Source organism: Buteo buteo, chromosome 4 (genome assembly GCF_964188355.1).
Source record: "Buteo buteo chromosome 4, bButBut1.hap1.1, whole genome shotgun sequence".
NCBI lineage: Eukaryota > Metazoa > Chordata > Aves > Accipitriformes > Accipitridae > Buteo > Buteo buteo.
Window position 1 is genome coordinate 28431520 of NC_134174.1, and position 23494 is coordinate 28455013.

General features: G+C 37.8%; 1 protein-coding gene across 3 annotated transcripts in view; it reads right to left on the bottom strand.

Annotated features, from left to right (window-relative positions):
• The window catches only part of CTNNA3 (catenin alpha 3), a 541251-nt gene that overhangs the window by 190933 nt on the left and 326824 nt on the right, over positions 1-23494 (bottom strand). For 2 of the 3 annotated variants that reach the window (XM_075025291.1, XM_075025290.1), the window contains exon 10: positions 15599-15691. The exons of the other annotated variant lie outside the window; for it this stretch is intronic. In XM_075025291.1, the coding sequence (XP_074881392.1) occupies positions 15599-15691 (93 nt within the window). The remainder of the gene's footprint in view (positions 1-15598; positions 15692-23494) is intronic. 3 annotated transcript variants of the gene reach the window in all.

Consider the following 23494-nt stretch of genomic DNA (forward strand, 5'->3'; position numbering starts at 1 on the left):
CCCCCAGTCGGATGGGGGAGAAAATTGGAAAAGTAAAAGTGAGAAAACTCGTGGGCTGAGATAAAGACAGTTAAAGCAAAAGCCGCGCACGCAAGCAAAGCAAAACAAGGAATTCATTCACCACTTCCCATCAGCAGGCAGGTGTTCAGCCATCTCCAGGAAAGCAGGGCTCCGTCACACATAACGGTTACTTGGGAAGACAAATGCCATCACTCCAAATGTCCCCACTCTTCCTCCTTCTTCCCCCAGCTTTATACGCTGGGCATGATGTCATATGGTCTGGAATATCCCTTTGGTCAGTTGGGGTCAGCTGTCCCAGCTGTGTCCCCTCCCAACTTCTTGTGCCCCCCCCCAGCCTCCTCACTGGTGGGGCATTGTGAGAAGCAGAAAAGGCCTTGACTCTGTGTAAGAACTGCTCAGCAATAACGAAAACATCCCTGTGTTATCAACACTGTCTTCAGCCCAAATCCAAAATATAGCCCCATCACAGCTACTATGAAGAAAATTAACTGTATCCCAACCAAAACCAGCACAACTTGTAAGAAATATTTACATTCTGATAGCCTATTAATTCACTGAAACTGTATCACTAAAGCTTCACCTACAGTTGGTTTTACACATGAATGAAGTCACATGGTTTTGTACTGATGTTATTATTTTAGTCATGTGGTTAGAAAATCCTCTGTAGTACATCCTCTTACTGTTAGAGGTTAATTAGGGTAAACATTCTTGACCAGGACAACCACTACCATCCTGTTATTCAGGACTAATTTGAATTACTGGGTATCAAAAGTTATGTGGGTTAACAATTCAATGTTTGAGAAAGATAGCTGAAAGGGATGGTTAAAACTCAAGAGTGAATAAGTTAATTTAAGACTGATGTCTATTCATTAACCTTGCAGGAAGAGATGTGGACAATGTATTTGGAAAAAAAAAGTAAAAGCCAGCAATGCTCAGGTTTTCATAGAGCTCTTAACAAATCCAAAACATTCTACAAGTACATATCAAGTTGTCTGTGTAGCCTAGCAAACCCTAAGAATAGTCTTGAAAGCACTACAATCCCATGATGTACATAATGACATCACCTCATCTGAAAAACTGAAATTTAATTCTCATCAGTTCATCCTCTAAAGGCATACAGGGGGGAAAATAGGCTTGAGAAACAATGAAAACACTGAGAACAGTTGAAAGACAGCAAGATCTGGGAGCTAACAGATTAAGACAGTATCATGAGCGTTATGCAAATGCATCATGACAAATCAGGTATGTTCTATATACTGAGGAATAAGGGAGGACTCTGAAATAAAAGTAGTATTTCCAGTAATGTATTTTATATGAATGGAACTAGCCCGTAAGAATCGGCATCATATGATTTCATCACAGAAGTGTAGTTAGATTTCAGTTACATTCCTATACATAAAGTGGAAAACTGTAACTTCAAGAGAATAACTGTTTGCTCAGGGACATACATTTCCATATAATAAGAGCATAAAACTAACACCTTGAAAATTTTACAAGTTCCTCCAAAACAAGTGTTATGTCACACCACCAGATGTGTTACACTGAAGTAGCAAAGTGAAGCCAATATAACAAAACACTTTGTCCCCTGGTAAACAACTGCAGTCCCAAAGATCCTCACCACTTCACTTTGAGAGGTTTGTGTTCGTGAGGTTGTTTCTTTTTTCCCCCAGTGAATTATCTCCCACCAAGAGAGTTTCAAATCACTTTTTTCCAGAATTCCTTCAAGCAAAATTCTCTACAGCCAAACAAACAAACAAAAAAAACAAACCCCAAAAGAATTAAGTAAATGGTGCAAGCTAAGTATTTGAATATTTCCTCCTAGTTTTCATTTTCTGTCCTATATTTCCCATACACGGCCTGTAGACTGAAAGAAGCACAAAAACCAACACAAAACCCTTGTTACCCTCCAGACTGTGAGGATAGTTCAGGGCAGGTAATGAGAAATTCAAATAAAGAAAATCTACACACATACACGTGCCCCGCCCCCAAAGGAATCTTTATTCCTCTGTTATTAAGAATACTTTCTGAAGCCCAAGTGCAGAGTCTCATAATCATGAAATTAGGTCCCTACACATCATTCACACTATCACCCTGTGAAAGAAGAATGCAACGCTACCTAAATTATACATCACCCACCATCAAATGACTGGGTTTTTTCCCCCCATTTTTGGTACTGTTTTTCTAATGTCTTTAGTCCTTTAGTCTATTTTCCACATGCAGAAATCCCAGCAGAATATTGACTTGAAATAGGATCAAGAAAGAGGTAAGCTATTGCCTCCAATAGAAAGATGTACCATTAAGGAAATGAGAAATGGGGGGACTTTAGAAGCATCGCTGATTATTTATACACACCATGATTCAGGTACGGGTAAAATGAATGTTGGAAGGATGCAGCGTGCTATCCAGAAAAAAAATGCCATATCAGAACATTGTTCCCAGAAAACTGCACATATGGGTAGTAATTCTGCCTTAGAGATTGTCCTGGTTTCAGCTGGGATAGAGTTAATTGTCTTCCTAGTAGCTGGTACAGTGCTATGTTTTTGAGTTGGGTAGGAGAAGAATGTTGATAACACTGATGTGTTCAGTTGTTGCTAAGTAGTGTTTAGTCTAAAGTCAAGGATTTTTCAGCTTCTCATGCCCAGCCAGCGAGAAAGCTGGAGGGGCACAAGAAGTTGGCACAGGACACAGCCAGGGCACCTGACCCAAACTGGCCAACGGTGTATTCCATACCATGGGATGTCCCATCTAGTATAGGAACTGGGGGGAGTGGGGGCAGGGGGTGAGCAATTGCACTGCACATCATTTGTACATTACAATACTTTTATTATTGCTGTTGTCATTTTATTAGTGTTATCATTATCACTATTAGTTTCTTCCTTTCTGTTCTATTAAACTGTTGTTGTCTCAACCCACGGGTTTTACGTCTTTTCCCAATTTTCTCCCCCATCCCACTGGGTTGGGGGGGAGGGAGGGGAGTGAGTGGCTGCGTGGTGCTTAGTTGCTGGCTGGGGTTAAACCATGACAGAGATACAGATCAAGCATCAACAGCAACAGAGTCTGCATTCTTCAAGGATTTCAGTGATGCTACAGTAGCACACAAAGTTAGTGTGACTGCAACTATAAATTTAAAATTAATTTTGCATTTTCCCAGAAAAAGTGGCAAGGAGACAGAAGTGGTATAATAAGAAACACACATACCTCATCCCTATTTTATCCATAAACATAAACATGAGTTCACATCTAGCTAGCATGTCACATCACACAGCATGTTCCAAAGAAATGAGAAAGAAAACTTCACTTGAAGTTATTCTGTTTAAAATAGTAGTGACAGCTTTAGGATGGTAAATGAAGCTTTTTCTAACTCAGAATAGCAAATTAGACTGCGTCAATATCAACAATAATGCACAATCTTTTAAGAGATACAGGAATCAAACAAACTGGTCCTGTACTTGCTACTTTTACTATTACTTCCAAAGCTGCTCTTACTGACACATTTCCTAATGACTTTTAATTTGGAATTTAGTAAAGCAGATAGTCAAATTGCCAGATTTATTTTGCATTTGTCAGTCCACAAACATAACACAGAAAATCCACTTGCAGATCACATTACCTCTCTTTGCCTTCTTTAATAACATTTTAGCATTTTAGTCTCTAGGAAGAAATCATGAAAACACAAGGGTAGTCATCTGCTGCCTTGAATTTGATGCTACTTCTATAGAAACCATTTAAAAGCTCAGTTTAAAAACCTGCAAGCTTATCAGAGACATGAATTGGCCAAAATTTGTAAGATTCAATTCTTCACGCTTCTCCAGGTCAGACACTTCCATCAGAGACGAGCTAGAATTTCCCCAAATCGCTGAAGTCTGACCCTGCATCAGAGCGAGAAGGTGCATGTGTAGGGAAAAAAAGGAAAAAAATTCTTGTGCCTTGGCTTTCTAGGCTTGTGCAGAAGACACTAGAAATTGCCAAAAGGTCTGTTCTGTAGCTGCAGCTCACAGGACATATATGCACATACAAGAATGTGGACCATGCAGCCCCACCCTGTCAATGCTGCAGCTACACAGAACTTTTGTTTACCTTATTCACTTCCCTTGGCACTTGCCAGACTAAGTGTTTGCATCTGTTCCCCACCATCTATATCACCAGCTGCCTCCAGGGTGTTGAAGCACCCATGAGGACCCCCATAACGCTTCAGTATTCCGCTTCAAAAACATCTCAAAATTAGGTAATAGTGATATGTCCAATGTCATGGGACAAAGTTCTGTCAGATGGAACCATGTATCAATGATTCTGTCTTCTTGCTTCAACAGAAACATGTTCCCTTGTCAACCTATGCTACCCATACCTCTCTATTACTGCATGCTATAGCTATTTATATTCTCTGGTCTTTATTGCTGTCCGCCCCTCTCTTCCAAGAACCATGCAAAACTACATCTCTTAACAGTGGTATTATATTGCTGTCTTATACTACTCTAAGCTTTCCTACTGTGTGACCACCATCCTCTCCAGACCCAGTAAGATTTTTTATCACAACAAATCTCTAATAATGATGTTTTATCGCCTGCCTTTCCTTCCTTGGCATTATGCTGCAGGACTGTCACCAACAAAATGTGGCATCTCAGGAAAACTTACAGATTCAGAAAAAAGGATGAAGTTGAAGAGATAAAAAAGAAATACATTTCCAGGAAGAATACTTTCAAGTTTTAAAGGCACAAGGAAAAAATCAGTTGTTTCTAAAACGTTCATAGTTGTTTTGTGCAGTATGAATCCACAGCAAATGCCCTCCAGCAACTTTAAGAAACTCAATCATTCTCACCTATTGTGTCCACTAACTGCAGGTGGGGCAAGCAGAAGAGAGGGTAAAACAAAACAGTTTCTGTATTGCTACAGAAGTTGAGGCTACTCAGAGTTGGTATTTTTATTTAATATTACAAACTGAGAACTTGTTGAAGATTCTATTCTAACACAACAGATGCTGGAAGATGAAAGTTAAGACTAAAAACCTCAAGGCATTTTGTAGTTAATTATTCTCTCTCCAAGTACTATCACAAAACAACTAAGCAGTCACAGCCAACATGAGACTTGCAGGGAATCTAAGAGTCACAGTATTATCCCCACCCCACCCCCCCTTCAAACTGTTTATTGGAGAAGTTCAAGCCAAAGTAAACATCTAGCTAAGCCTACTTGTACAGGAACATAAAACATTAGGCCTTCCAATACATTTTGGTGGCCCACAGCTTTAGAATTTCATAGCACCACAACCAGCTAAGAGTGCTACATGCTTTACCATCTTTTTAAACCAACAAACCCCAATTTCCACAAACAGAAGAAGGTAACATCCTACAACTACTAATGTCTGTAAATGATGCTAGAGGATATGAGAAAGCGCTGCTTCTTTGTATCACTTTCAGTCCTTGTCAGATAGTCAGATTAGAAACTGGATTTGTACATGTTCCTTTTCTGTAGATTGCCCATCACATTAAAACTGCACTGTTGTGATGGTACAAAGGATCATCCATCCAAATAGGATCATGTATTATTATGATACTTGAGGACTTGACTAACAACTTACTCCATGCAATATTTCCTGGTGGCCAGTTAACAACAGCTGTCTACTAATACTGAAAACAAACATTAACTTCTAACACCAAAGCTGTGCCACTGTCGGCTCAACCTGGCATTAGTCTGCACTGCCACCAAAAGCAGTAGCCTGCTCCTCTTTTAGGCTGCTTTTCCCTCATTCCTTCCCTTGAGCCAGCAAGCAGTGTTCATACATCCATACAGCAAACTACATCATGCAACTGACTTGAAGGAAAACTAACCTTACTTGCTTCCCAGGTTAATTCTCAGCTGCATCAGTTTCCTGATCCAGATCGCTGAATAGCTGTATGATTGCTATTGTTAGTCACAAGGAAAGGAGGCAGAAATAACAGCTTGAGAGGAGGAAGGGAGATCAAGTCTTTAGCAGCGCTGATGATGTATGTCAGATTAAACTGGTTGTGGAACAAAGGTGTAAGAGAAAGAATTAAACATAGGGAATGTTCAAGCAGACTACCATAGCTATCAAGGTTTATGACAATTTCTTCATTAACATCAGCAGCATTATGTGTGGACTTTGCTGACATGGTGAAAACCTACATGAAAAGTCTATCAGTTCACCAAAATATCTTTAGTTTTAGAAATATTAAGGCATGATACATCCTTTTAATTAATCTCTCAACTGAAAGGCTAGAGATAGTACTTAAGATGTCCAATACTGTTAGAGATACTAACATCTGTTTTCTCTCCTTTAAAGCAGAAGCTAGAGAACTCATTGATTTACCATGTTCTCCCCCATTATTTCTGCCCTTGCACAAGACTGCTGTATTTGAAGAAAATGGTATTAAGACAGATGAAAGGAGATACCACACAGACAGTTCAACCAAGAAGATGAAACAATTGTGGTTATTAAAGTGATACTAGTGAAGAGTTTTTATGAGGCTAATAAAAACTTCTTCAGTGTCTCCTACCATTTAATGTACCAAAGCAAATAACAAAATGGATGATTGATTTTCTCTCATGAAAAAGTAAATATATAGGAAATGTAAATTGCCAGCCTCAAAAATCCACAGCATCATAAAATACATAATTAAACTCCAATACCTGAAAAATGTAAGACATCAAAAGATGCTTCCCACCTACTAGCTATCAAGTCTCACTTTTGTGAACGAGAATTTTCAGGCTTGTTCAATACAGTACCTACTTTCTAGAAAATAACACAGAAGCAAATAATATCCATTTATCTGTATCAACCCAAAAGAGCTAAACAATTTAAGTGTAAATCAAAACATAGCTCAAAGGAAAGACTAAATTCCTCTGTTCATTCTTATAAGGGAAAAACACACTGATAAAATGTTTAATTTTGAGAGAAAGATGTTATAGGACATTCACATTTAAAGCCTGAGCAAAACTTACAGGAAGAATAACAAAGTTATGATCACAGTTATAAGAAAGAATGCAAGGAACATGGAAGCCCTGCTTGGAAATTAGAGCTTCTCAGTTGAGAATTCATACGTGAGATGAATACGAGATACTCATACGTGTGGGGCACATTGCTGTTAACTGTTAGGCTGCTGAAGGCTTCCATGCCACTTTGCACCAAATTGTAGGTGTAATCAATGTACTTTGAAAGAGGACAGAATACAAGTGGTTTGTGGACTGGATTGGAGATGCTTTGTCTGGATCTCCTCTACAGACAAACATACACACACTGTCTCCAAAAAACACCCCAGTTCCTCAGCTCTTGGTTGCACAGTATTTCTGAATTTACTGATAGATCATTTCACGTGATCCTAAAAAACATGCAACAGGCTTAATACTGTCTGCTGCTTGAGAGATAGGAAAGAAAGCATCACCACAACAGTGCTGAAATTACTAAAATTCAAAGAAAGGAAGGCTGCAGCAGCTGGTTTCTTGCAAGGAGTCTTGGCATTTTTTGCCATTCTCCTCACTGCAGGTACAGCTGTCAACAGAAAAGCAGATCTGTAATACCAAAATACAGCAGTCAGTTCCAGTCACGTTGGCATTGAAAAAAAACAGATGAATTATGGTGGACAACCCAAATATAAAATCTTAAAGACAGCTGTCAGATCAGTATTTGAATGGCCTGGAAATATGACCTGTATAAATGTATTCCCACTGATCAGCTCAGTCTCTTGCTTACCCTAATAGCTCTCCATGTTACTCAAACTACCACACTGCTATCTTTACAAAGTCACACAGCCAAAAATTCAGCTTCTATCTTTAGTTATATATCGCGTACCAAGCAATATTAAAAATAACTAACAGCATGTTAAGTTCCAAGCAGCAGGAAAGGATGGCACTGAGAATTAGAGCAGTATCTTCCACAAATGTGCCAAGCGTTATGCTCTTTTCATTAATATAATTTTTTTTAAGAAGCATTGTCGGAGGGGAAAGAACAGCAAATATAAAAAATAAAAACCTACTGCAACAATGAACCCAAGATACCATACACTAAGTATGCTAGAGATCAGTGCTCAGGTAATACAGGTCAATACATACCACACATTGTCTGTTCCAGTCTATGACTGGGAGGGTTGTAGAACAGCGGTAGCTGTCTTCAGAGACAGTTGTCAGCAGGACTTTTGACTGTTGGCCATGTCTAAACTCCATTTTGGGAGCTGGCCATTTTATTAAGCATTTACCAACAGCAGATTTTTGCAGTGTGATTTTACTGAAGGGTATTAAATAGCATAATCCAAACAATTATTTAAAAGATGACAGATACACCTGCATAGAAATAAACATTTTGATTTGAATTGTTAAAGTGCTGAAACATGCACTGAGATAGGATGCTTACCAGATGCTTTTGCATACATTAAACATTCTTAGTCAGAGTTCTTTCTGTGGGAAAGGTGAGAGCCCCCATTTAAAAAGCAGTAATTCTGTGTTTTATGTAATTTCTGCATTGAATTCTATATTGAAAGAAAAATTACATCTTAGCAAAACAAACCCCAGAACGCCAGACATCCAAAACAGGCCCTAACACACTGCAAACCAAAATAATAGTCAGCCTGATTTAGAGCAGAATGCTAGCAGGGCTGTTTTCAGGGAAGAAGCAAAAGAAGTATGATGGGAACATTCGTCTTTTGCCTGGGAGTTTTTAGAGTGAGGAAAGATGAGAGCATACATATATTTTTATGCTTTGAAATTTAAACATAAGCACTGGAAATTTCTGAGACATCCTTCAAGAGTGGGAACACACTGAAACGCCTTGCATCCTTTCTAACCTATCACAAAGGCTGACCGGGGTCTCTCTCCCAAATCCCCCATGAAGTTGTGCGGGAGTTAATGAATGAAATCATGTGATTTGAGCTCCCCTGTAAATAGAACTGAGAACAACAGAAATAATAAACAGTTTCTTATATTTTGGTCAGTGAATTTAGGAGCCTAAATAGAAGATGGACTCTTTTAACGGAATTTGGACAAAGAGTAGCAAATTATGGGGCCCAATGAAGTCAGTTCATGTGTCCCTAATAACTGAAGTAGGAGTGAAACAGCAAAGCATTTTCTTTTAAGAGGCAGTTTAGCTTCATAAGCATGGAATCTAACAGAGACACACTTTTTTTTTTTTAATCAGATCTTTCAATATGAATATTTTGTAACAATATAATTCTCCCATTTTAAAAGTTGTCAGAAATCTGGTGTGAGGTATTCTCAGAAGGTTTTTGCAAGATCTCAAAACTCAGTCTGCTGTTATGTGTCATCACTACATGTTACTGAAGTCTAACCTCAACCATTCTGCATTTCTCACTCCTTTTCATATACTTAGAGAATTATGAATTTAGTTAGATCCTAATTAGCTTTTTGGTGTTTGTTACAGCTTCTTCCTCACAGCTGAACTGGAAGTGTTGTAGGAACAGGACTAACAAACTGATGCCTGTTGCCTCTGTTTCCAAGCACACCAACTTAACTTCTTGCATAGTATTTTGCTAAGGTGTAAGAGGAACTGTAGGTACAGATGTACAAAGTAAATAAGGGTGGGAGGGGATGGGAAGTATGGGCACTAAAAGAACTACAGAAGACATTTCTACTGAAGGAAAAATTGGGTAAGGGAGAAACCAAAAACACTCAGATACCCATTTGCTGAACACTACAAACTCAGTAAACCAGTATGAATAGGTAAGAGTAAAGCCTGTGACGCAAAGCTTACTGACAATAAACATTTTATTCTTTGTCAGTAAAAAGTTCTGAACAAGCAGGGCAGGGAAGAAATGCTATCACAGGTACCAAACACCACCTAAAATTGGGCACTCCACTGTAGAACAATTTTAAGGTTAGAGGCATCGAGGCAGTATAGGCATCAAGAGACCTAACGCATCAACTACAACTACAAAACAAATAAATCAAAACCGTATCAATTCTCAAATACCTCTTTTCAAACTGAGACATTCCACATACGCCAGTGGTGGAACTGAAAGCCAAGACATGTTAGAAGCACGTAATTTATTTTAAAAATAACATCTTGCCATTCATACTTTTCCTCAATAATTAGTCATCAAGGCAAAACACTAGCCTCTACTGATGTTACACCAGCACGTGAGAGAATACAGAACCATACTCCATGGTTCTCAGAAGAAACATGCCCTTAGATAAAGTGCCAAGGACTAAGAGGAAGCCAGCTTCCATCTAAGCAACAATAAATATTTCACTAGACAAATTCTACCACATTAGTCTTGGTCCTCAGCCTCCTCATATAATGGGCACAGCATGATGTGCAGTTTTATTGGACAGCCGAGTCTGTACTGCAAGTTGCCCTTTTTCAAAGCAAGCTGTAAGGTCCCTTGGCATCATATCCTGCCACAGGAGTCAACCATGCTAATCCACTTGAATGCCTGAGAGCCATGAGGTCTTATAGTGGCTGTGTAGCTGAGGCTCTGTCATTGAAGGTCCACTTGCTCACCTCCCCTACTTCCAAATGGTTCCTTAAGAATGGTGTAGGGCTATGGGAGGCAAAAAAATAGTTTAAATTGTGAACACTTACAGGCAGCAGAAAACTGGGGCAGGGGAAGAGGAATGTCTGAACTCCTGAGCTCAAGCCTGGTACTAGCTAGCTGCAACTGGTATGTGCTCATTTTAAATTCTGTTAACACCTCAACTAAACAAAGCTGACGTGTCCCGAGTTGTCCAATTAATAAAGAGACACAGACCAGAGCCACCAATTAGGAGGCATATCATACTTCATACTTCTGCATACACACTTAGATCGGGAAAAATCAAGTCTTTAGGGGCCCCAAAAAAAGGCTGACTAAGATCCTGGCTGGAGAAACAGTCCCAGAAGTAAGGAAAGATCCTGGAGGACAGGAAAATCTGTGGAGACAAACACTGGGAGACCCCAGGAACATTGCACAGTAAGGCCCAAGACAGCTGACTGCAAGCAGATGTACAGGACAAAACCATCATAACTTTCTGCCCCATTTTCCTGGACTAGCAGCCATCTCCCTGCTAGGAAGGAAAGTTGAGACCTAGTGAAAACAACACTGTGGGGAAAACAAATGAGTGACCATGTGGTATCAGGAAGCAGGGTAAAAATTGATCTCCCTGGTTCTTAAATAAACCCTAGTACCCAAATCTACTATGGGTTGTAACTCTGTCTTGCTTGTGACAAAGTTTTTCGCCTACCACAAGGCACTTGCTCTTCATCACATGTACACAGTGATGTGTAACAGCCACTACTTTTTAGCCAATGGCTCCAGCAGCTTGAATACAAAGATAAGACTGAGGCAGACAACATTCTCAGAACCATAATCGCTATCTGAGCATGTACGCTTCACATCAGAAGTGACCGCCAATTTAAGCGGCTCAGCGTGCATTTCACATCCATTGAATCAGCATCTTCCACATAATACATTTTGGATCAACAATAGCTAGCTATAAAGAAGGACTTTTATGTCTTTGCAAACTTCCTCCAGCAACTTAGGAACTAGTTCGGAAATATGCTGTAATATCTGCTTTAGGTTCTCATATATTCCTGGTAGGTGCAAATTAACAAGAGAAATGAGGTGACAGCTTCATAGACATTTAAAATTGCTCAAGATGCACACTTTTATTTTTCCTAAGGCTATTTTCCCTCATCTCCATTTTTATTTTTTAAACACAAAGAGCAACTCAACCTCTAATGGATTTCCTGTTACATAGATTTCCTTCTCACCTAATAGCTTTATAACTAGATGGCTTCCATCCGTCTCTCAATACTTACGAGAAAAACAGAACTCACTAAAAATACTAAGACCGCAGGTTCTGGCTATACCAGTGCATACCTTGTCTTTTTTAAAATATTGGATAAAAATACTGCATGGGATTGAATGATTTTTAAAAGTCTATTTATCACCAAATAAAGATTAAGCTAAACTATGAACATTCATGTCTTCTTCCTGCATTTTGCTTCCTTGCATGATGTACCAAAATGGACGTGGCCCACTGCAGAACTAATCACCCTGCGCCATTTTGGTAACTAGCAGCAAGCTCTACAAAGATCTCATCTTCAAAGAAATGAGCCCAAAATTTGCTTTTTCAGCTATGGTTCTTCCAAAAGAAGCCCAAACCTCCTGCTCCTTAAAACTCTCCAGGGATCTTTACGTTAATAAAAAGGCTCTAGCCAGAGCCCTTTGACATGCTGAAGCTCTTCCCAGCTGCTCCCTTGAGACTAGCCACTTCTGATCTCCACTTTGAAACATCTGTTCCAGCTTTAGGCTCAAGGTCATTCTTCACCTCAAAAATATCAGCTCAGGATATATTTGCATTAATGCTCTTGGCACTCCCTGGTTTCCACTCCCTCAGGGAGGAAAACGTCCTTATCTCTCATTATGTGCATCACAGCACCTCCACTGTGTGTGTTTCTGACAAACGTCACTTTCAGAGCAGAGAAACACTGTCACCTACCTCAGCTACTGTTCAATCTTGCTTCTCTGCTCTTGCCCAACACTGTATCCTTATCCCAGGTTAAATCACAGACCAAAGGTCTTCAACTCCATCTAAAAGCTGATCAATGGCTTCCTTCTCAACTCCTCCCTCCTTCACAGCCTGTTGCAGACAGCATCCTTATTCCTCAAGCTTATCCCTCAGGAGAGCTCACCAACCCAGCAAAACCACACACCTACCTTAATGTAGGTAAGGAAACAGGACCCAGTACTAACACAGAAGCCAGGTCAAATAACAGGCTAGATCCTCCTTATACAAAAACACACAGGTTTTTCTGGGTCTTTTCTCCCTTGTTCCTCCTCTTGTTGGCCTGGCATCCGAGACATACTTGTTGAACCACATGAGAGCTGATTATCCTGTGCAAACATAAAAAACTATCAAGAATTTAGACGGAGAAGCCAGATCCTTGTCTGCTAATCTCTGGTTTCCTACATTTAGGATATCTTTCCACCTCTATATTGACAGGTTTACTCTCTATTAGGTATCTTTGCCTATTCCACAGGACTATTATAGGAAACAGACACTTCTTCGAACATGCCACTGAACTGAAGCATAAGGGTAACAATCCCAAGATCTGCATTAGCAAAACAGCTCTACAGATATATATCCTTGCTGTTCAAAAATGGAAGTTTGTTTGCTTTTGTGGGTTCTTTTCCTTTTCTTTCTTTCTCATGCATTTGATGAGGTCATGATTTTATCTGCACACTAGGAAAGTAACAGGGACTCCCACATGGAAGAAGTGACATTGTAGATTTTGCCCACCTGACAACGTTCAAGAAAATTCTCCCAACCAAAAGCTATTAACATGAACACAAATAATTCTTCCTTCATCAAAACATATGCTAGCAGCTCTTTACTTCTTTATTCTATTCATTATTATTGATTTAACATTAAATATTCTTAAAATTCATTTCTCATGAAGTATTCATGAAATTTCAGGAACAACAGGTATTACGTGTTTTGTATCAGCTCTAACATACATGCCTAGCTTATTTCATTTATTGAACAGTCAAAATATTTGCTAATAATCTCACTTGAGAAATAAAATATGGTCAGAGTTCAGAATCAACCCTCTATATTTTAACTACAGTACAGTATAATTAATATAACATAAACACATCTATGAATTCTAACAAATAAAAGGCTTTCCTCCAGGGTTTGACAATTCTGTATCTGGCTTTTCCCCAGTGCTACATGGGAAGTTTCGCTGGTCAAATCTACAGAACTCCCAAGACTCCAAGGTGTTTTCTCTAGGTGTTGTTTTCACTGCTGGCTTTTTGGTTAGTGTGTTTAGGGGCATTGCAGGGTGTGTAGGGTTTTTTTAGTGGGTTGGGTTTTTTTCTGTTTTAATTCAACCATTTCAGATTTCAATCCCAACCACACGGTTCCTTTCAAGAAATGTATTTTTCAGAGCACGTAAAATCCCATTTTTTTTACTCTAAAGATTTAAAAACATTGGGGAGTTCTACATGGAAATTTCCCCATTCCAAACTCTAATTGATATGCCCTGCAGGGATTTTAAGAGAGAATTATTTTCCCTGTGGAGAATTTTTAAATGATATAGCATAATCTGATTTACTGAAAAATGCAGGAGCCTTATTCTGCTATTTCTTACTTAGGTAAAATGCCAACTGCTTTTGCAGGGAATGGTCCTTATTTAAGAAAGCAGCAAATCCTGCACAATGAACACACCGTTAATAGTAATATGATCTTATCATGTGCATACTACATTCTCTGTTTAGACACATCTGTAATCATCAACTCGCTCACCCCTGGTTTACCTCAAGGTTAAAAAAAGGGGGGGGGGGGGGGGGGGGGGGACGACCCAAACAAGAAACTGCCATTTTACTATAGGAAATCAAAACCCTAGCAACTTAAATGGCTGTGGAGAAAATCAATATTTTAGTCAAAATTAGATTTTAGGAGTTTCTGGTATCAGATGCAATACTGGAAGTGTTGGTTTTCAATTAAGAAGCTACAACTGGATGCATAATAATGTATTAGAAAGGTGCACTTGTACCTCTGGAGAAACAAAGAAGCTGGAAGAAGCTATTCATGAATTATTTTTACAAGCCAGCAATCTTCTTCCAAAACCAGTAACACATTAAATCAAATAGAGTGGGATGTGAAACACAGAACTGTAGAAGTTATAAAAACAGACATTGAAACTCAGTGATTCAAGAGAAAACACTGATCTCTGATATTTTCAGAATATGACAACTCCTTGATAGAAGTTTCTTTTTCTTCAAGTCTTGCATTTACTCAGCAGGCATAAAACTGACTCTTCAAGTTTGTAACTGAACATATTATTAATATTTGCTCTTCACCTATTTCAACTACATTTAGCATTCAAACACACAAAAGGGTAAGAATATTTAGGCCACTGTGTAAACTCTAGTGTTCTTCAAAGAACTAATGATATTGAAATTATGCAGCCTCAAGGCTGAAACACTCAGATCAGATTCACACAAACCAGTAAAATCTTTGCTCTAAACAGATGTAACTGGAGAATTTTTTATCTCTGTAATTCTAAATGTGACTAATACAGAGTGAATACACTTTTTGTAAGATATTAAGTACCAAAAATTCATCTGTAGCTGTGCTGTTTTTCATTGATTTGCTTAAGACAAAAGCTCAAGCTTCTGAATTGGTGATAATCAGAAGAATTTACACTTTAACATTCACATACACAAAAACCGAATCAAGTGGTAACAGTGTTTCAAGTTAAAGGTAAAAATATATATATTGCTTTCTAAGAGTATAAATCTTCCCAATTTGCCTACCATGTTAACTCCTCATTCAATCAGGTTTAATTTCAGAAACAGAGCAGCATGTTTCTTCAATTGCAATTTTTACAGCTTTTTAAAACTCCCAATTAATATAGATTATTAACAATTCCTATGTTAACCACTAAGAAAAAATAAACAAATTAACTATTTGCCCTTGATTTATCATTTGGTTTCCATTTACTACGCTAAGCTGCGTGAACGGAATGTGAATTTAGACTGAAGGAGCATGACTAAACATCCGTGTTGTGGGACAAAAATACAGTGTATGCTCAGTGCACTGTAATGGGAATTAATGGAAAAAGTCATACCTGTGGGCACAAAGTCTCTATGTGATTAGCTGCCATTTGGACAATTTTCATTCCATCTTCATTTGTTGACAATGAACAAGCAAGATTAGCAACCTTAAATAAACAAACAAAAGTTCTGTAAGCAAGCATTCAGCCCCAGACTCTCAAACTTGCCAAAAAACTCTGCTACAAAACCTTCATTATTTGGGGAAATTAATTTGTCAAAGAACACATCTGAACAAGGAAACATGGGGGGGGGGGGGCGGGGCGGGGGGGAGCTGTGGAAACGAGTGACAGTAACAAGGAATGTCATGACCTCTCCCCAGTTTAGGTTCAGCACCTAATAGCTGCAGAGCGATGTTTAGGTAACATCAGGAAATTTCAAAGTAAGATCCTAAGGCTTCAGCTAGATTGCTTGTGATCATACCTGTAATTTTTCAGAGCTCTTCAAACTATGTCCAGCGTTTAATTTTTTTTGAACTTACTTTTAAGACCTTAAAGGTCAAATAACATTTGCCTTGACTTGTTGTAATGAAACACAGAACAATTTACACCCTGAGCTATCCACAGATCATTATTTTTATCAGTGGTACGATTTTCTACTGAAATAGTCAGACCAGTGCAACTTACACTGAAAATGTATAAGGAAACTTGAAATCTGTGAAAGAACAAGTCTATTTTCTGTTTTACTTCACTAAACACCATGGAGATACAGCATCCTAGCTTCCTTTAAAGAAAAAAAGCTTTTCCGTAACACTCCACAGTTCAACAAGTTTGAAGGTATGAAGGATAAAGAGCACTCACTTCAGCTCACTGCAACTCAGCATCAACAGGCTCTAACAGACAGGCTTGACAAAGGCACAAGATGGGCTGGGATACTATGATCCAGTAGAACTTTTCATTCTACTGAAGTGATATAATGTCCTCACATAAACTACTACGCACTTGTTAAGTCTTCACAGCCTTCACTGAAGTAGCTGTATTACATATCTACCACAGCAATATTAATGTAGATCAAGAACTTCCTGAGAAATAGACCTCTGTAGTGCTGCAAATACCAAAATAGATATAAACATAGATATGCACAGTTAATTTGTAATTATTCGAAACTCATGCAATGAGTTCTACACTCCAGCTGCTGCAAAATAAAAGCAAATCTTAATTTATCAACATTTTAGGACACTATTTCTAAGAAAGAACAATAGTTCAATAATGATCTATTACCAAACATTTTTATTATTCTTAACTTAAATGATGTAAATAATTACAAGGAATTAGTAAGTGCATAGCCAAAGTAATTACTTTTCCTATGCAAAATTCAGAAGGGACTAAGACAGACACTTTCTGAAGAGGATGAGGGCTAGAATGCATGGCCCTCCATGTACACCTGTGCCTACCTATAAATACTTTATAAACCTATTTCTGGTATTCCAATACAACTCACTGGTTCCCCTCCTGTGTGATGTGTTATCTTGTCCACATAAAAAATAAGGTTTAAGACTGAAGAAATCTGATTTTCATAGATGCACTCAAGCTGTATTCTCTTTTATTTGAAGTAAACTGCCATGAGTTTTTTTAATGTAATATTTGAGAAAAATGGGGTTTGATCCTATGCTTCCCCTCCTGACTCTTCAGCTTTAAGTTACCTACAGATATCTCTATCATCATATCATTTGGTATCATCATAACACAAGTCTAAAAGACACTATTCCCTCCCCTCCAAAAAAATCAGTTATTTTTCTTTGGATCGAAGGTCAGGATTTTTCAATATTGGTTACAACAACTAATTCACATTGGTTTGAATATTTTAATTTCTTTGCCCCAGTCACTAAACTGCTTGTGTATCCCAGTGCAGTGAATGTAACACTGCATTAATACACCATCCATATATAGAAAGAAACACTCTACAAGGCTCAGTGCAAATATTATTGATCTATTTCTTAAAGAGCTCCTCAATGCCTAAAGCAGTAACATTTCAAAGGTTAAAAAAAAAAAAAAAAAAAAAAGAATAGGCAATACAAGCCATTCCACTAGGACAAAATAAATACTCTCAGCAGCTTTTTCTCTTTGCCATAAGGTTCCTCAGGTTTTCCAACTTCATTTCACAGTTTCCAGAAAAGCTCTACTTTTAATTTCTTGGGATCCACTGCAAACATGTGCGATACATAGCTCGTGTTTATCAGTAACAGTTTTAAGATTGAGTTCTCTGCTGTAAGCAACAAATTTTTTGTCCCTGTCTTGATGTGCAAGGCAGATACAGAGACACCTTAAAATAATTTTTCATCCCGTTTCCCAGTTGCACTGGCTGAAACATCTCAGTACAAATCCAGTCCTTGACATAAACTGTGTCACAGAATATTAATTTAGGTTGGAAGAGGTTTCCAGAGACCATGCAGTCCAACCCTCTGCTCAAAATAGGAGAATGAATTCTAAACCAAGCTGTGCCAATGGCTCGATGTAGGAGATCAGCACCTGGGGACAAATTATGTGTATGTTACCAGATCACATTGAAGATTAGAACAGTAATAAAGCATGGCTCTTCTCTGACAAAACAGATTTAGGTTGGGAAGGATCTCTTAATCCACAAGTATTCTTTTATTTGAAGTCAACAGCCATAGGGGTTTTTTATATACATTGAGGGAAAACTATTTCTGAACTTACACTTCCCCTCCTGATTCCTCAGCTCTAAGTATTCCCTGGTGATGGCCCAATCCGTAACAGTATTCTCACTGCACAAGCAGCAAACTAAGGATATAAGCATTAGGAATTTATGCTAAGCCACTTTACAACAACAAACAAACAGAGGTCTGTATTATTTACATCAGATGTCTTTTAAAAATCAATAAAGTTAAAGAAAGTAGTATTTGGCTACTTTAGAATAAATACATTTATTGTGTTACATTTCTGCTGGGTATTTGGAATTCATACTACAGTGCTACACCAACAGTGAATTTAGTCATTTGCCTTTCATCTTGATCGACATTAGCAAATCTTTTGTTTCCATTAGAAAATGTGTAGAATCTTCTTCTCCTGGCATATAAGTGGCATGACTTTTCTACATGTAGCTTATGCATAAGAAAAAGCGTTCAATCTCAGTAGGTGATTAGGTTTACATCTGTTCCACCCAAAAGACAATCCAGATTACAGTACATCATTAGCATGGTCTCAAGCATCAGTACACTCAATGTTAGTATTTTCCTCACCAGCTCCTGAAAAGATCTCCTTAACACAAATCCAAAATACAATAATCCAAAGAAATCAAATGAAAGTCAAACAGGGCGGGGGGTGTGTGCATGTGTAATGTTTCCAAGCATAGGGCAGGGGATTTGAGAACCTGAAGTCTCTTTCGAAGCTGTAACGTTACTAATAAGGATGACAAGCAGTTTCATCAATACTAAATGCCTACAACCCATTCGAAAATCAAGCCCTAGCTCAGAGAACACCTATCCCCTTACTTTTCTGAAAGCATCATGCACATCCTGAAGGTTTCTCAAATAGCAAAAATCCTTTATTACTGCCATTTCTCCCCTAAGCAATATAAGCTACACAAATACATCACTTTTTTTTTTTTGTATTCTCTGAAAGTGACTAGCTTCCCTTAAAGGGAGTTCAAGCCCAAGCACACTGCAACTTCAAAAAGAAATGAAATTGCAAAATGAAGAGCCAATGATTCCTCTCAGTCAGAAAATCATTCTTTCTGAAGAGCAAAGTTTGTCAGGACAAAGACAAAGCTTTCTTGGAGACTGGTCTGATTGAAATCAGCTCTAACAGAAGTTTAAGCCATCAAGTTTTTCAACCTTTTTTTTTTTTAACCACGTGAAAAAAGCATATTTGTTCAACTTGTACTACTCAATGCAACATGTCTATTAGTAATCATTCTCTCCAAACATTTCCAAGATAGTACTACAAAAGCAGTTACACAGGTCTTATTTGAAAACATAAAGAACAGTGAACAAACCATCCATAATGAGTTTTAGCAACATCAATTAATACACTAATTAAGGTGCAGTGGGAAGAGGAAGACTCTGAACTGAGCACATAAGTGCAGCACTGACAGTAGATAAAATACTCCATTAGCCTGATGGATTTTTAGATTATGAAGGCACCAAAGACTGTATTATTTGATGCCCATTACCTGTAAACAAAACATATGCCAATGCACATTTCTTTCATATTCCTGAAGTTATTAAACGAGCTTCTTGCAGGCACTTTAACTTGTTTTTATTTTTTACTGCTGACTGAGGGTTTGCCTTTCTTTATTGGGGGAGGGGGTTCTTCTCTTTAGAATTTGGTGAGCCACCAACTTGTCAGGCTAGAAACTGTTGAAGAATAAGACCTGCATATATTAGATGCAATCAGTTTAAAAAAAAAAAAAAATCAACTAACCATATTCCTTTTAGTGACTTACACATTACATGGAGCATGCATGTGTATCTAGGAGAAAGCACAACTGGAAAAGCTTTTATCTGAAAACGTGTGCATGAACTTTTTCAGTTCCTACTCTTTATCTAACAACTGAAAGGAAAAGGAAGAAGTATTTAGAGGCTGTTTGAGATAGATTATACATCAACAAGTTTGCACTATTGTCAAAAATTCTTTGAGATGGAAGGCTTTTTACCTTGAATATGGTCGCACAAGTGCACTCACACCGTGGATCCTAAGTTATGACTAAGTATGACTAAGTATATCCTATGTATGACTAAGTTGTTAATTCCAATAAAACTTGTGTTTCCTCTTCTTGGTGAAGACCTCCTATTGTTCATAGTAAATACTTCCTGTCAAGAAATTCTTTCCACTGAGGAAAGACCTCCCAAAGCTCTGCCTACCCTAAAGTTAACAAGGTCCTTCACCACACTGCAGGGTAAACTCAAAGTTTGTTCTAAAAAGTTTTAGCATAGCATGAAGAACTCTCTGGCAACCCAATTCCACTGATAACCCTATAGAAATTCTTAAGGCCATGCTGGGAGCACGTATAGCCTTCGATGATGAATGCTCTACCATTATTTCAAAAACAAGGAAAAACAGTGATATATCTAAAATAAAATCTGACATGTTTCAAATTTTAAGAAAATTTAACTTGTGTTTCACAAGATTTCAAATACAGTCTTTACTAGAAAATTTAAAATACTGATCCTGTCATTCTGCCAGTCTTTTTTTTTTTCCTAAATGCATGTAATCATGATCAGAACAAAAACCTATTGGTGTTCCTCAAAACCAAGCACAAGTACTTCTGACACATACCTCTTGAGAACACTAACCAGATACACTGTCACTTTAATGTGTATATGAATTCACCAGTCACTGACATGATGACTGTAGTATAGGGGGTTAAAAAGACCTAAACCAAGATGAGGACCTTGCTTTGTCAAAGTTTCACAAAAGGCAAAGCTTCAAAGACCTTCTGGTCCATCAACCTTTATCTTTGTAACCTCCAAAGAGATGAGCGCCAAATACAAACAAAAGAATTGGGGGGGACGGACGGGGGATGAGACAGGACACAAATACAATAAAGCAATTAATTGAGGTAGAGATTAATCCAAGTAATCACGGTTCAAAAGATATTTCATTTGTAGGAGAGCAACTGAATACTGAACTGGGGAATAACATTTGAATTTCAGCACTACAGCAGTCAACATAGCTTTTGAAACCCTACGTAAATTGTTTCTAACTGTTAGTCTGCTCTCCTCCAACTATAAATAAAAAAGGTACTTACGTATTCTTTGCTTTTCATTTTGTGGTATACTGAACTATCTTCTACAAGTTTATTAAGTGTTCTTAGCTTCTACCACTAGCTTTATTCATGAAGCCTTAAAAAGTCTTTTGAGGAAAATGACTGTTCATACAAAAAAATGCCATGGAAAAACTAAGAAGGGCAACAACAAATAATGACTCTATACTTTTTTAAGGAAAAGGCTACATTGATGTACGTACGTCTTCTAGTCGTTGCTGCATTTTTATATGCATTTATGATGACTGTGCATTTCTATGAGCTTAATAAAACTTGACTAGAATATTTGTTTAGAGTGAAAAAACATACTCCTGTGGACTGAAAACTTACCTCCAGTGGGCAATAAAGTAATATCACAATGTTGCTTGGTTTTGAACACATTTTCTACCCTAAAACTTAATTTCTTTCCACATCAAATTGAATAGTAATACTGAGCTATTTATAAACTGCTGCCAGAGTTTATTTGTTATTTTTGCAGTTTATAAAAAGCTTTAGGACACTTCAGGTCAAAATGTACAATATTACTTTAATTTTTATTATTTTTACTTTAGTGGGAATAAAGTTAGAAACTATACTCAAAAATACATGTAACATATATTATGTTGCTTTCCCTGTCTCTTTTAGCTTTTCATCTTCTACTCTTCCAGAAAGATTCCTGAATCTCCTGATTTAACTACTCTGAGGCACTACATATGTGCAAGCCTCTTCACTCATCTTTTGGTTCCTTTTGCACTTCTCTTAATTTTACATGTCTCTCTCTCCCATTTTCGCAAAACTGAATTACATAGTACACCATTAATGCCATAATCACTACTCATTCAACACAATTAGCTCTACCTTGTACACTGGAGGCTTATCACTGCCCCTGTTCAACTGTAACCAACTACCTTGTTAACATGAAGAAACTCCTCAGAGTATTAGGTAACTTTAAATGTTTCCTGTAATTTGTCAAGCATGCTAAAGATTGTTATGTTTGTAATTAAATAATAAAGGGTATTTGAATACCAATGGACTAGGTTGTTCTTTTTGTTTTTAACCAACATAAATCTAGAACAACCCACCACAACTAGTTTATTTCAAGTTCCACGTGCTCAGACAAGTCTTAACTCATACAAGTTCATTTAGGAGATTGTTTTAATAAACTGGGCCTCAACCAAAACAAAAATGGAAAATAAATTAAACAAACACTCTGAGGCAAAGACACCACACGTGTAAGGGAGAATTCTGCACAGTAACATTTCAGAAAATTTCCTCTTCAGTAAAGGTGTCAGGCTTGATGCAGAGTCCCATTAAGCTTTCTCTCACTGCTTTGGGTCACAGTAAAGACAGCTGAAGAACTAAGTTAATGATTCCCTCTCTAGACCTCAGTGAGCAGAGCCCTGGTTACAACCAAAGAAAAGATACTGTATTTGGATTACATTTGTGCTCTGGCAACCCGAGTTACCTGAAGAGTCCACTAAACAGAAACTGCCTATAGACGTGACCTGCGTCTCACTGACAGTTTCTCAAAAAAAGGTACCATCCATACCAGCACCAGACTTAATTTGCTGGAATAACAGCAAAGTGGCCTTTGATATCTGAAGAAAGGTCCTTCCACAAGCCCAAACATAACAGCAGCTGAAAGATTTAAATGTAAACTACTTTCTGAAACCTCTCCCTTAGCACCGTTTGCTGAAATGTTAGCAACAGAAGGCTTTCCAGCAGTACCACACAAGTACAGAAATATAAAAGAAAACTACCTGAAAAGGAGAATAGGACAAGCAAAGAACTGACTAAAACCCAACCATTTTACTGCCTTGTCCCCTACCTCTTTCTTCATGCAGACGGAAGAAAATATCAGTATAAAGACAAAAATATATTTTAGCAGTAGACAGAGGTGTTATATGTTAGATTTATGTTGCCTGTAAAATTTCCAAGTATCTCTTTCTTTCTGCATGAACATTTCTTTTTTCCTTTCCTCCCTACATGAAACCCTCTATCTCCTGCACCTAAATAATAAAGAGGCAAATACAACAATATAATAAACTGTCATTAGAATACTCAAGATTTCAGGCCCTTTTCCTCTATAAAGCAAGGTAAGATCCAAACATATGCATGAATACATCCTCATTTATTTTCTTGTTACTCATTATTCAAATATTCTATGAAATAATTATCCATTGCTCATTTGAAGGATTTTTCTGTTAGAC